At 44.3% G+C, this 14,019-nt stretch overlaps 1 protein-coding gene across 3 annotated transcripts in view; it reads right to left on the bottom strand.

Moving 5' to 3' along the window:
- LOC146209625 (uncharacterized) overlaps positions 1-11,897 on the bottom strand; it is a 65,905-nt gene extending 54,008 nt beyond the window's left edge. For all 3 annotated transcript variants that reach the window (XM_084602583.1, XM_084602591.1, XM_084602598.1), the window contains exons 1-3: positions 11,754-11,897; positions 11,267-11,382; positions 4,822-4,909 (exon numbers count right to left, since the gene is read on the bottom strand). In XM_084602583.1, coding sequence (XP_084458709.1) covers positions 4,822-4,909; positions 11,267-11,382; positions 11,754-11,831 — 282 coding nt within the window. In that variant the 5' untranslated portion in view covers positions 11,832-11,897. The remainder of the gene's footprint in view (positions 1-4,821; positions 4,910-11,266; positions 11,383-11,753) is intronic.
- Positions 11,898-14,019: the final 2,122 nt, after the last annotated feature.

The following is a 14,019-nucleotide window of genomic DNA, read 5'->3' on the forward strand; positions in this document are numbered from 1 at the left end:
TACCTAAGGCACATCTGAATGGCACAACACAGTGCAAAGGGATCATGAACATGCATGCATGGATCTAAGGCGACCATGACTGCTAGCAAAATGCACACGTGGATCATGCAAAAAGATTTCTGTGCAATATGTTTGACAATGATACAGCTAGCAAGATAAAAGAACTCATAAAGAGGATATGTACTACTCGAAAAGAAACTGCAGCCCATTACATGTTCTTGTGAACCAGAATAAGAAATCATGAATTGTGAATGCTGCTATGTATATATGCAAAGAGTATGCCACGCTAGTCCATTCATTGTGGAGAGGAAATTCATGCACCTTTTACAGAATATGCATCCTGTTTTCTGGCGGATAAATTCCATGGCTCCTTGCACTGCGGTCAACGCGCCATATTTCTTGTGCCAATTTCTTGGTAATGAATTCACAGGAGTTGTAAATGAATATCAATTATCAATTCCTTAACAGGCATACAGTGGAACCTCGATTATACGTCCCTCGGTTACGCGGCGACCCGCATTTTACGCCGAATCGGTTTGGTCCCAGCAAAACTACCATAGAGACAATGTATTAAAATCCTCGATTATACGACGCAATTTTATGCCGACCTCGCTTCGTACGACGGCACTGGTACAGCACAGAAAAAAAAATAAAAAATCTGAGCAGACGCAGGCTGTCCCGTAGGCACATTGTAGCCCGCTGATAATGAATGGGAAGCATGTAATCTCCCAAAGGAAGCAAAGGCGCTCGGAAAGGCGGCTTCCGTCAACCACAGCGGCAGCTGCTGTCGCGCATCGTGGCCAATTTTTTTTTCTTTTCTCATTTTTTTTTTAGGGCAAGACCTCTGGCGGCAAGAATGTTGTACTACTGCATTTCAGCTACGAAAAAATGAAAGAAAAAAAAAAAAAAAGGTGGGATCAAATCTATGATGTCAGAAATGTATCCTGCAAGGACCTTTATCACCGCCTTAGTAAATTATATTACAAATAGTAAAAATTAAATACGAAACAGACATTATTATCAGGTACGAAACTGACACATGGACTGAATGCGCCACCACTTGCTTTATCCGGCATGGGCCGCTGCTTCTCTTTTGTGCTGCACAGTATTCCGGTCCGGTAACGTGTGTTCCTTCTTGGTCTGCGTGGTATATTTGGCGTATTTTCGGCTGCGACCGGTGCGGCTCATGATGTTGCGGAGTCGAAAGCCACTAAACTTGGGAGAAAAACTTCGAATAATAGAAGAAGCTGAAAAGCGGAAGGGAGCTACGAAAGCCAGCATTGCCCGTGACCTCAATATTCCCGAGTCGTCTTTGAAAACCCTCCTTGCCAAGAAGGACGCCATTCTGCACAACGCAAGCAAGTTCGGCCTCAAGAGAAAAGCTGCGAAGGACGGAAAGTTTGTTGCCATGGAGAACGCCCTCGTGGAGTGGTTGCGCCAGGCACGCAGTTCGGGGATTGCCGTGGATGGCGCAATCTTGAAAGAAAAGGCGTTGGCAGTTGCACTGCGCTTCAACATGGATGATTTCAGCATGTCGAATGGCTGGTTAGAATGTTTTAAGAAACGTAATGGGATTGTTTACAGCCGCTGCTGTGGAGAAAGCGCTTCGGTCAGCCCCTCCACCGTTGCAGAGTGGACTGCATCGTTGCCGGAATCGATACGAACGTACAAGCCGTCCAACGTATTTAACGCGGACGAAACGGGTTTTTTCTATAACCTGCAGCCCGAGCAGACATTGACATTTAAAGGAGAGAGCTGCCATGGCGGCAAGCGGAGCAAAGAGCGTCTCACCGTGCTGTTCTGCGCCAATAAAGACGGTTCAGAAAAACTCGCTCCCCTTGTAATTGAAAAATTTGAGAAGCCGCGGTGCTTCAAGAATTTGAAGAGGCTGCCGTGCCAATACAATTTCAACAGAAAGGCTTGGATGACTTCTGCTATATTTTCTTCATTTCTGCGGCAGCTCGATTCAAGGATGGGCGCCAGGAACTGGAAGATTCTTGTGCTGGACAATGCGTCGTGCCATCCATTGGACACTGCCCAGTTGAGGAATGTAGAAGTAATGTTCTTGCCGCCAACTTGCACCATCCAGCTGCAGCCACTTGATGGCGGAATCATCAAGTGCGTGAAGCAGAAGTACCGCAAGTTTTTGGTGCAGCGTCGGCTGGCGGGCATGGACCGGGGCCAGGCAGACAGGAAGCTATCTGTCCTGGATGCTATGCACTACATAGCTAGTGCTTGTGACGCGATCTCCTCAGACACGATCGCGAATTCCTTTTGGCACTGTGGACTCAAGAGATGCGATGCCTCAATGATTGAAGCTGCCGCGTCGGTCAATGAAGAGCCCGAGTTTGGCGCTCTACAGCTGCCAGTGACCTTTGCTGATTACATTGGTGCCGACGACGATGTCGCTGTGTGTAGCGCAGTGTCGCTGGACGAAATCATCGACAGTGTGTGTGTGCTGATGCTGCAGGTACCTTCGATGAGGAGGGAGCGGACGATTCTACGGAAGCCAGCGTGTCTGTTCCAACCTACGCAGATGTGTTGCGCAGCATCAACAACATTCGGCGGTTTGTTTGCGCTCACGACGAAGACTGCGACCTGTTGTCAGATGTCGCAAATCTTCAAAGAAAGCTAATGCGTCATGGCTGGGCAAATGTCCAGAAAAACATAACGGATTTCTTTTAAAGGTGAGAATAAAGGGTCGCTCACAGTTCCTCCAAACAAATGCTCGAGTGTTGACATTTTAAAAATAATTGTTGACATTTTTCGATTATATGACGCCCAGATTATACAACGGTTTCGCGTGGTCCCTTCAAAGTCGTATAATAGAGGTTCCAATGTAGTGGTTAAATAAAATTGTTCCGGAGCCAGTAGAGCTATGGCAATGTATTATCACAACTGTTCACCACTTCATCAGCCCACTTCACCAGGCTAACGAGTTTGTACCGAAAAAAAAAAAAAATTAACATCACCTGTACATCATGGCCACTAGTTCCATGGGACACAATGCACAAACCTGCATTCCCTGAGAAGTCGCATATTAAGGTGCCGTTGCTTACTGGTATGTCCAGCTTTTTCACAGCAGTGTTTAACAAAATCCTTCAACGGTACTAGCCCGGTGCCATTGAAATCGCACAGCACAAGAGTGTGGTAAATCAATCTTGACCGATGGAGAAATAGTCTCACCATATGTAGTTAAAGGAGTCCACGGGTGGTACTGTTACACATATGTACTTCACTTTACGCTGTTTTGCAGCTTATCAGTGCACTCTTTCAGAAGCAGCGATATATTTGTTATCATGCAAGGCTGGCCTACCAGCGCAGTTAGACTTCGTAATGCCCTGGGTGGTACTGTTACACATATGTACTTCATTTTACGCTGTTTTGCAGCTTATCAGTGCACTCTTTCAGAAGCAGCGATATATTTGTTATCATGCAAGGCTGGCCTACCAGCGCAGTTAGACTTCGTAATGCCCTTTGGTTTGCTTTCAATAAACTCTGCCTACAGTATACAACATCTTTCACATCACAGCAGATACCACTCAGGCACCCACAAAGTTTGGTTTCTTAACCCTTTCCGTGTTAATGAATTACCGACACATTCTCTACTCCCAATCAAAAATCCACGCCGATACTGAAAGCTGGCTAGCTGGGAATGATGCCACCATTCGTAGCCTCTTTGCCAAAGCACGTACTATCCTTCCACACTGACTCTGCCAGCTGAAGGACGCAGATGCCATAGAGCAACACCCTGGGCAAATTTAAGTGGAGGAGGGGATGGCCCGGCTATTGCTGAAGCCAAAAATTTTACAGAAAACCACGACTGAAGCCCATTTATCTTCTACCGGCCAAGTCCAAAAGATACGTGGTCCTAATGGGAGTGCTCCCCACTCCTTCCCTTCTGTAGCCAACTTCCCCTTCCAAGAGCGATTCACAAAATTCTGCGCCTGGGAGCCATGGCAACCACCTTTCCCTCCCAGTGGCATGGTTACTAGCTCTGCACACATCACTTTCAAAAGGAGTGGAAGCTTCTCAACGTGCAAATGACCTTATGCTTGAACTTACTCGTTCAAACATTCACGAGGGTGGTTCAGCCTCCTAATGTGAATTTGCGCAAGTTTTATCATTCTCTTACCATGCACGCCACGCCCTATAAAGTTCACGATGGAGCACGCACTGCTGCCTCTTCGCAGTCTTGCTCATAACTACCAGTGGGAAGCGAACAAAGGCCTTTACACTGCTCTTTCATGTTGCTCTCGCAAGATGCCATTTTTACTTTCCAGATTCCTGAAAGAGCTCCCTAATCGAAAAATGCAACACTGAAAGGGCTAAGCCTGCCACAGTGTCTTATCTCTCAGGCTCAAGAACTTCATTCATGGTGACGCAACAGTACAACCAGTTAGAATTATCTAAGCCTTCTGCAACGTGCTTAATGGGAGCAGTAGCACATAATGAATGCCACTATTAACAAGCAATCTCTACTAGTTAAACAAAGTAATGCACATTGGGCATTATTTTGCTAATCAGTGCATGCATTCACTGATACCACCAGCCCTTGAAAGGTCTTCCCACGAGCAAAGAAACAATGCAAAACAAACATGCACTCAGAGAATGCAAGTCAATGAACAAAAATATCTTGACACAGAACATAAATACGCTCATAAACAAGATAAAAAAAAAATTAAGCTTAATTCGGTTTAAAGCAGAGAGCAGCCATGCCAGGTGTTCCCAACAAGACCCAAATTGCCAAATGGTAGTACGAGAATAAAATGCAAAGGATAAGAGTTGAGGGCCTGAATGGCGCTGCAAAGCCACACTTACAGCCATGGAAGTGATGGATGATTTGGAAAAAAGACGCTCTGCTTCCTTGAATTTGCGGTTCCGCTTGTCCGCCTTGCTATTTGTGTTCCTGCGAAATGCAGATGCAACGCACATAATGACAGCGCCAAATGCAGGGTCCACTTACGCGACAGTGAAGCCCCTCGCACCGGCAACAGTAGGAAATGGTCGTGACAAACGCTCGACCCGCACGAGATTGGTGCCTAATTAGAATACATGAATTTCAGACAAAATACAGAATGGCACCTACCTCCCCTGAGCACTACAAAAAGATTCCACTCAACAAAATGCGTCTTCTCTTGGGAATGATAAGTGCACGAGATGGGCAGTTTCATTACTTTTAGACGTTCAGGCCAAGTATAGAAAAGATGCCAGCAAGCGAATCCAGTGAACGTGGAATTCTCTCCACATTACAACCTCTTAGAAAAGGATTTTTTATGTATTTACAAGTTGGCTTTGCTATCGTTCCATCGCAATAACCAGGAGGCAAAGCTTGCCAGACAAAGAGTCAGGTGAATTACAAATCAAAGGCTGTGGTTACTGAAAATATTGTACCAAGCCACTGCCAGCCAAAATTCATCGATCGATCTGAATTAAAATGTCCAACAGATTGAAATCTGCAACAATACCTAGCAAACTAAGCACAATTCCTTGATTTCATGACAGGTTTAAAGCAAAGGAAAAGGCAACATGTTTCTCACCATAAGGCAGCAGTGTTTGACAAACATGTATCCTCCCTATGACGAAATGCATATCACATGAAAACTGAACATACACAAGATATCTTCTATAAAACTAATTGCTTTGTCAAAAATACTACTGCATATACTCCAAAAACAAATCATGAGTAACATGGTTTCCTTGCTGAAAACAAACATCCATAATGTGGTTATGAACTCGGGGAAGGAGCATGCATTACAAGAAGGGCTAACAGCTCACAGGCACAACAAATGATTACAAATTTCCAGGAATGTTAAATTAGTATTAAGAATTATTCGAAATGGCCTCTAATGCAAAAAAACATATGATACAATCAAGTGCAAGTAAAGCCACTTCTGCTATATAACTCGCTAATACCTGCCTTTTTGCTATAATAAGGAACACTAAGTCGCTTTGTAACATACAGTGATGCTCCTTATCATTTCCCAAGTGACCTGTGCCTACTCGGTGTGCTGTGCAAGTGAACTTTTTCTTAAATGCCTGTTTACCATGTGATCAGGTGGCAACACCAAATGCTATGCAATGTATATGGAAGCAAGGCTTTTACAGGCACATACTAAGCTCCTTTTGCCTTGCCGGGCAGTACCCTTTCAACAAGGCTGTTCGATGGGCCCTCGGCAAAAGAGAAGCAAAACATACATCAGCAGAACTCAGTGTGCTCACTCAGGCTCACTCACAAATTTCAGTTAACCTACGGGCTCCCTCAAACTCAGGCTCATTGGACTCAGAAACTCATTTAAACTCATAACTCACTCCGACTTAAGACTCATCTGGCGTCAACCACTCGTTGCGACTCACAATCCACCTGGGCTGACTCACTTATTTTGACTTGCGACGCATCTAGACTGGACACATTCGTTTTGACTCACGACTCATCTCAATTGACTCATTGATCTGAACACATGACTCCCCTGGGCCCGCTCACTCGTCTCAGCTCACAACTCATTTGGACTCGCTCATCTCGACTCACCAGTCATTCGAGCTCTCATCAAGCTGAGCACTTCCTTTAGCCCAGTGGCCTGACAAAGGCAGTTGTCTTAAAGGGACACTAAAGACAGCCAAAGATGGTATGAAAATCTAATAAACTACATTTGGTGACACTGTCGCCGCATATCCGGCAGCAAAAAATCGAATAATTACTGAGATATTGCGATAAGAAGTTGAGGTTTTTTCTTGTTCCCGCCGGTCGAATTCAAACTGTAGCCTCCAACTACGTAGTTGGAGTTGAGTGACGCACACTATGACGTAAGCGGAGACTCCGTGATAGCTAGCGAGCCGGCGCGGCCCGCGGTGTCGCATCCCTCAAGGGCCAACTTGGCAACAGCGTACTCGCAATGACGGCCTCAGCCGAAATAAATAAAACGATGAAGAGAGTAATTTACCGAGCGATGGGCCCATAAAGGAAGAAAAAAAAAGCATAGAGCGCTTGTAATGCACAATACTTTACATGTTTCTCAAGCTTTTGCGCTCCTTGCACTGTGTATAAACAAACCGAGCCCTTGGTCATCGCAACGCTTCCCGACATGTTTACATACAAATAAGATTTAGTTACCCGCAAAATAGTGTCCTCGCTGCTGCGCTTGTCAGTTTTGAAGCTTCGTCGCACTTTTTTCCTTCAAGATTTGTGCTACAGCTCCGTGTTCAGCGAAAATTACGTCCACGGTAGCAGAACATGACCGAAGTGCCGGCGCCACTACATTTGCCAGCGCTGTGAAATTCCACATGTTAAAATGGATCCAGTGCACAATATAGTGTGCATAGGCATCCAGAACATTAGTTGCAAGACGTGAGAGCAGGCAGCATGCGCCGATGATCAAGAAGTTGTAATTTTTAGACCGGCAGCAGAAACACTTTATTGTAAATGGGGCCATGACATAAAAACTAGAAATATTTCCAAGTTATTTGTGGCGCGGCGTAGCCGAGCGGTTAGCGCCGAACGTTACGGAGCAAGCAGTAGTGAGTTCGAGTCTTACCGCTTCTGGCGGCCTTTTTTTTTTTTTTACAAATTGATTTTTTTTAACCTTTTGTAATGAATTTCTGGTGCTTCGTTATTTTTAGTTTTTACTTTTTACCCCAGGCCCTTTTTTTTGCCGGGCGACGAGCGCAATATATCGACGCTCTCCTTGGTATGAGCGGCAAGTATGCCCCTTTTGTTTACGACGCCTGCAAATAGCACGTTGAAGGTCTTATTGACGCAGTATATGTTGGTCAGATGTGCCATGATTTAGTGAACAATTGAATGATTATGTATTTTTCCTTCGGTACTTAGCATATGTATGCTTTTCGTGGCGTACGTAGCTGCAGTCAAGCAGTCAGGTCGCAGTCGAAGCGGCAATGGCGGCGATTTGTTGGCGCAGAAGTGTGAACGAAGGAGTGTGTCGGCGGTAGCGAATTTCGCTCGCTCGTGCCTCCGAATGCTAAAATGGGAACCATCAAGGCGCATCTGCTGCTCCAAGCTCGTACTTCAGGCGCTGCAGGTTCAAACAAACTATCCGAGTGCGCACGAAATGCCTGAGCCGAAACATAACCGAAACTGAAGTGGGCGCCTGTGGCGTCTCCAAGTATATTTTTGTATTTGCCTTGCAACGTTTACGTTGTCTTTTCGCCGTCGTTTACATATGAAAAAAGCGTGTTATCATGTTTAATAAAAAACGTACTACCGCATTCAAACATGCAACGTAATTCGCATTTGTCAGCCTCCGGGATCCCTAGCGCGTCACGTGATTTGTAGTTGCGAGCCTCGGCCGTTTGGCTGTGGTGGCGATACTTGTATTTCTGTTATTCTTCTTTACTACCTTATAAGAGCTCTGTTTTCAGTAAGAGTGGTCTTTTTGTAATCAGGAACTGGCATTCTATCGATGCAAACCCACTTCCTTTCTCTCTTTAGTGTCCCTTCAAGGTAGGAGGCTGTTTTTTTGTACTTCAAACGGCTGATCGCTTTTTATACTGTATGTTAAGTGTTGCGTGTGATTTTTAACTCTGTCATTATGCACAATCAAAGTTTAATATCATATGTCGATTACCAAAAGCAGTTTTGCCGACAGATGGTACCAAGCTACCGCACCCTCAAACATCCTTTATCTTTCTTTTAAACCTGTCTTTCCCTCCTATGTCAGCAAATGACGAAAAGAAAAGGTACACACTGTTATCAGGAAGACAAAGACCATTATCTCAGCGTGATGCCGGGCGCATGACTGAGATCATGATCTGTATTTGAGTCCAGGCTTGCAACTTGCTTCATGATCCGAATGTAAGTTCCACCACTCGTGACTCTGATCACATGAACAAGAGCCTGGAATCCCTAATCACTCACAACTCAGATTTAAGTGAGAATGAGCACAAGAGTCAGCCTGTGAGTGATTCCGTCGGCCTATGATCTAAGATGATAATCATCATCATGCGACCATGTGGTAGAATTTTTATTTACTACCCACTTTCTTTTTTTTTTTTTTTTTCAGAATAAATCCAGTTGTTAATCTGTCTGTCCTTGTCTTGTTCTAGTGTTTCTTTTCTTGCACTTCTTGTCAAATGACAATGTATGTTTTTAGCATAGTTACACTTGCAAATATATGCCCTTCAATTGCCTCTTAGTGTTTATTGCTAGGTACACACCTATCTTGCCAAAATAAAACAAATGTATAGGCTAACGGCCCTACTTGCCTTGGGCCAAATCATGTAAAACACTAACAGTAACAAGTCATGGTTGGGCTGTTTACATCTATCCTCACAGGATGAAATAGGGATGGCTTGAGCCGTGCTAGCCTCGAGCTGTATCAAAAGCAGCCATTAAGAAAACACTTTATTAAAAAAATTGCGACTCAATGGCATGTGCACTTTCCAAGCGTGAACTGTAAACCATAGATGTAAGCAAAGTATTGTGACTGAAGCATGCAGTTTCAATCACAATGTTTTTTCTAAGGTTGCCAACTACCTTCAATGATGAGGGACTAATACTTCTGTCACATGGGCAAGTCCCAACTCCCTCGAACTTCTTTTCCATAAAGGACCACAAAGGGAGTTCAGCCCTAAAGGAGTTGTCACCGTGTCAGACGGCTAAGAACCAGCTTCTCCGAGACGCCTTCAGGGTCCCATTAGGCGCTGTTCATTTTGTGTATACATATAAAATAATCAAGGTAAAAACATGTAAAATAAGTTAACTGCTTTCTTTTCAACAGTTTGAATTGACTTTAAAATATAAATGTATCTCCATTCATGTGAAAGGAATACGCTGTTACTTTTACTAGCATATCGGGTTTGTCTGTTCTGCTGGCCACAGTGTGCTTGCGAAATTCTTGCGTGCATACTTGGATATTTGCACATTTACTTTTTTTTCCATGCTTTGCGTTGTGCTACAGTATTAAAATTAGTTAAAAACTCAAAATTAATGCTTATGCTTTTTTTAACACCTGCACTGAAGCTCACAGGGAACCAGAGTACTCCCTTTACCTGCTCGAGGGAGATAATCAGAACTCCTTACACTAGGAACTTCCTTAAACTTCCTTTCCTAAAAAAGTGCCCTGTGACACGGAAGCTTAAAATATTTAACTCCCTTTACCTGCTCGAGGGAGATGATTGGAACTCCCTACGCTAGGAACTTCCTTTCCTAAAGGACTGCCGTGTGGCACGGTGCGTATCTCCATTGAGATAAAGACTACCTGGGTTGAAGGGAGTTAAAAGGAGTTCAGCCGTGCCCGTGTGACAGCAGTATAACAGCGCATTCCTTTCATATGAATGAAGGAACATTTATATTTTATATTCAATTCAAACTGTTGAAAAGAAAGCAGATAAAAATTACTTTACATGTTTCTAACTTGATTATTTTATATGCATCCACAAAACGAATAGTGCCTAATGGGACCCTGACAGCGTCTTTGAGTAGCTCGTTCTAAGCCATGTGACACGGTGACAACTCCTTTGGGGCTGAACTCCCTGCGTGGTCCTTTATGGAAAAGAAGTTCGAGGGAGTTGGGACTTGCCCGTGTGACAGAAGTATAAGACTTTATTCAATAATGCTAATTCTCAACTGATCCTTATGCGGACAGCCATACGTTCTGGTCAACAGCTTGTTTGCTCTCATGAGACTTGCACTTTTGCAACAATGCCCGCAGCAAGTCAACAGTCTGTCAACCTCATTGCTTGCAAGGCCAGACATATGTGCTCATTTCAATTGCGACATGTTCTAGACGTGCAGCCGCCCGCACATGCTGCTTGCATAATTAGCTTTTTTTTTTTCTGAATTTATTAGCAAATCTCAAGTGAAGACAAAACTACCGTATATTAAAAAATGCATGTGGAGTGAAAACGCACACTTAAGTAAAAAAAAAAAAAAAGAAAAGAAAGATGTGCAACTCACTATTGTATAGAAGAAAGTTGAGCCAACTCCAATGTGAAATGCGAATATTCGACAGTGCAATCGTGTTCCATGCAGGCAGTAGAAAAGCATTGCTTAACAGATCTAGAAACTGAGGTTTGGGGTTCGACGGAATCCCTTTTGGCGAGGGAAATTCACACTTGTCAAAAAACATACACTCGCACCTTTGACGAGTGTATGTTTTTTGACAAGTCAGACCTAGAAACTGTGACATGTCGAAGGAGAAAGAAGATATCTGCTTGCGACACTTCTTTGATTTCCAATTACCCCACCCAGAAACCTCATCGAAATTCGCAGCCGATCGACGAGCACAGAGCGCGAGCAGATATTACTTACTTGTTCGGAGCCAGGTACCGATCCCAGCCACGTATAATGTTTCCATACAGCTGTGTGTCTTCCAGGTAACTTCCTTCGAATGCATAAATCTGTCGCTCGAGATTTGCTAACGTATCCTGTAAACGAGAAGTATAATGGTAAGTTCGCGCCGAAATGTGCAATGGGTATTTGAAAAAATGGTTTCTGAAAGCAACTGTGTCGTAAGCACAAGCACGGCACAGCAGCTTGAAAGCAGTAAAAACTTAAATGCAACCGAAGTGATACCAGCGGCAATATAAGTGCAGTAAAGTCGTGTTGGCAAAACGTAAACAAAAACACGTGCGGTCTGCTACACACATGTAGCAGCCCCATGTTGCACCAGTGCTAGCGCCATTTTGAAAGAGGGGAAAGATCGAATGATTGTTCCCACCTCACAAAACCTTTGGCAATCTGTGCATGAAAAAGTGGTAGAGCAACAGTTGGTACAAAACTAAGCAGACTTACGCACCGCAATTTCAGCCTTGCGCTTCACAAGTTCAGCGAGTTCAGCTCTCGTATCCAAAAAGCTGCTGTTCTTAGACGCCATTTTCGATGTTTGTGTAGCTCTGCTAGCCCTGCAATGGCTCTTGCGTAGCTCTGCCAAGGGCTCTGCCGCTCTGCTAGAACACTATAGCCCCGCACCAAACAATCCGCTAATATTAATTTTTGATTGCGCTTTCAAACAATGTTTTAAATATACCTGCATAAAAATACACATAATATTTTATGTTTTACATATCTATTTTTTGTTTCAAAATAATTAAGCATAACTCTTTGTTTCAGTTCTTGTTTTGAAAACGTAGATTTTACATACAATTTGCTTTTTCTTTAATACGCTAAAACAAGGAAGTAAGAAGAATTATTTTTTAAATCTGTCAAGTGTTGCTGCATGGAAAATGACGCGGAGACGGGTACGACTTTACACGACTGCGACTGCCCTGACCACTGTCGGCGGAGCGCTCAACTAAGGGTACGGCGCGCTTTTGAAGCGAATAAACGAAGGACCGGAAAGATGTTTCCAGTAAAGCGCGCTCCTATCGACGTTCGCGTTTTTCCTCATCTGGGAAAAGGATAGAAAAGGAAAGGAAAGCGATCTTCACCACCTAGGTTGAAGTTGATCGATTTCTGATCTGCCTGTCCTGGGAGTCCTCAAGGTGTTCGGTGCCTGAGCTTCTTCGTGGTGAGGCCTTTCCACGTTCAGGGGGGTTTTGATCAGGGTTCAGGCTAGCTTTATAGGATTTGGTAATGTAAAGGTGTCATTACCTTGCGCACAGGCATGTCTTTTACCACCCCGGGAGGGGGCTCGGCAGATTGGTTCGCCAGCCTGCCGAATGAAAGCTTGCCTCTGGAATCATTTGCAAAAAATGGCGTCGATGTGATTCCTGTCGCACTCATACCGATAGGCGATGGACTGCTGAAAATGAAAAATCCGAAAGCTATTCAGCAGCAACTCAAAACTCTGACGGATCACTACCTTGATATCTCTGAGGTGCGACCTTTCGGGAGAAGAGGTATAGTTTGCAAATCTGCAAACATTAATTGTGTGTCAGATCTGCTACGCTGCAGTTCTTTTACATCGATTCCTGTAAAAGCTTTTATTCCTGAACAGCTGGCTTGCACTAAGGGTATTGTGCGTGGAGTGGATCCTGCATCTACTGCTCAAGAAATTTTGGAGGAATTTCAGGACGCAGGAACTGGTGTTCTTTCAGTGTATCGCTGCTCTCGCATAGTGGCCGGGGTGCGTGTTGCTACAGAGTCAGTTATAACAACCTTTGCCGGTCTCATGTGGCCATCTGAGTTAAAAATTTGGCCAATTATTTATCGCATTGACCCGCTACGTCCTCGCCCCCTTCAATGTACCAACTGTTGGCGATTTGGACACAGTGGACGAGCGTGTAAGTCTGCGACAAGATGCAGGGTGTGTGGGGAAGGACACTCTTCTAATAGCTGTACCGCTGCAAGACCTAGCTGTTGCCTGTGCAGTAACGAGCACTCGGCTGATGACCCCAGTTGTGAGAAACGATCCCAGGAGCAAGCGTTACTAGAATTAATTCAAGAGAATCGTTGCTCTCGAGCAGATGCTTATGCCCTTCTTGATCGGAAAAGGCACACTTATGCCAACTGTGTGCGCCCTTCTACTCCAGACTTTGAGACCTCGTTGTCTACCGCAATTGTGAAAACGGTTGAAAAAGCCCTTTCTGTCGTGGTTGACCGTATGCTTACCAGCTTTACTGAAGCTTTGTCTAGTATTGTTGGTAGCCAGTCACTTTGCCCACCTCAACCTGTGCTGACTCCAGCATCTATTTCATCTCAAACCTGTACTGAAAGTTCAAATGCAGATTCTCCTCTAGTGCTGGCTCAAGTGCACACAATCGACAGTGTCCCTGTAGGCATTTCTCGCAAAAGTTTTTGCTCTAATGATGTTGAAATGGCTTGCCCTACTCAAAAGCGCCGTGCTTCTAGCTCACCCTCTAAGTCCTCCATTTCTCAGACCAAAACTAAAAAAGGACCTTCCAAAGTTTCACAGCAAACCGATGTGTTAAAAGAGGCTATTGCGGCCTCAATTTTAGATAAGTAATCATGGCAGGTGTACAAGTTCTGCAGTGGAATTGTCGCTCTATTATATCTTCACTTCAAGATTTATATCTTCTCCTTTCAACACATAAACCAGACATAGTGCTTTTGCAAGAAACTTGGCTCTCCCCCGCAAAGTCATTTACCTTAAAGAAATATCA

Source organism: Amblyomma maculatum, chromosome 1, assembly GCF_055883805.1.
Source record: "Amblyomma maculatum isolate TAMU_Amacu chromosome 1, ASM5588380v1, whole genome shotgun sequence".
In the NCBI taxonomy this organism is placed as follows: Eukaryota; Metazoa; Arthropoda; class Arachnida; order Ixodida; family Ixodidae; genus Amblyomma; species Amblyomma maculatum.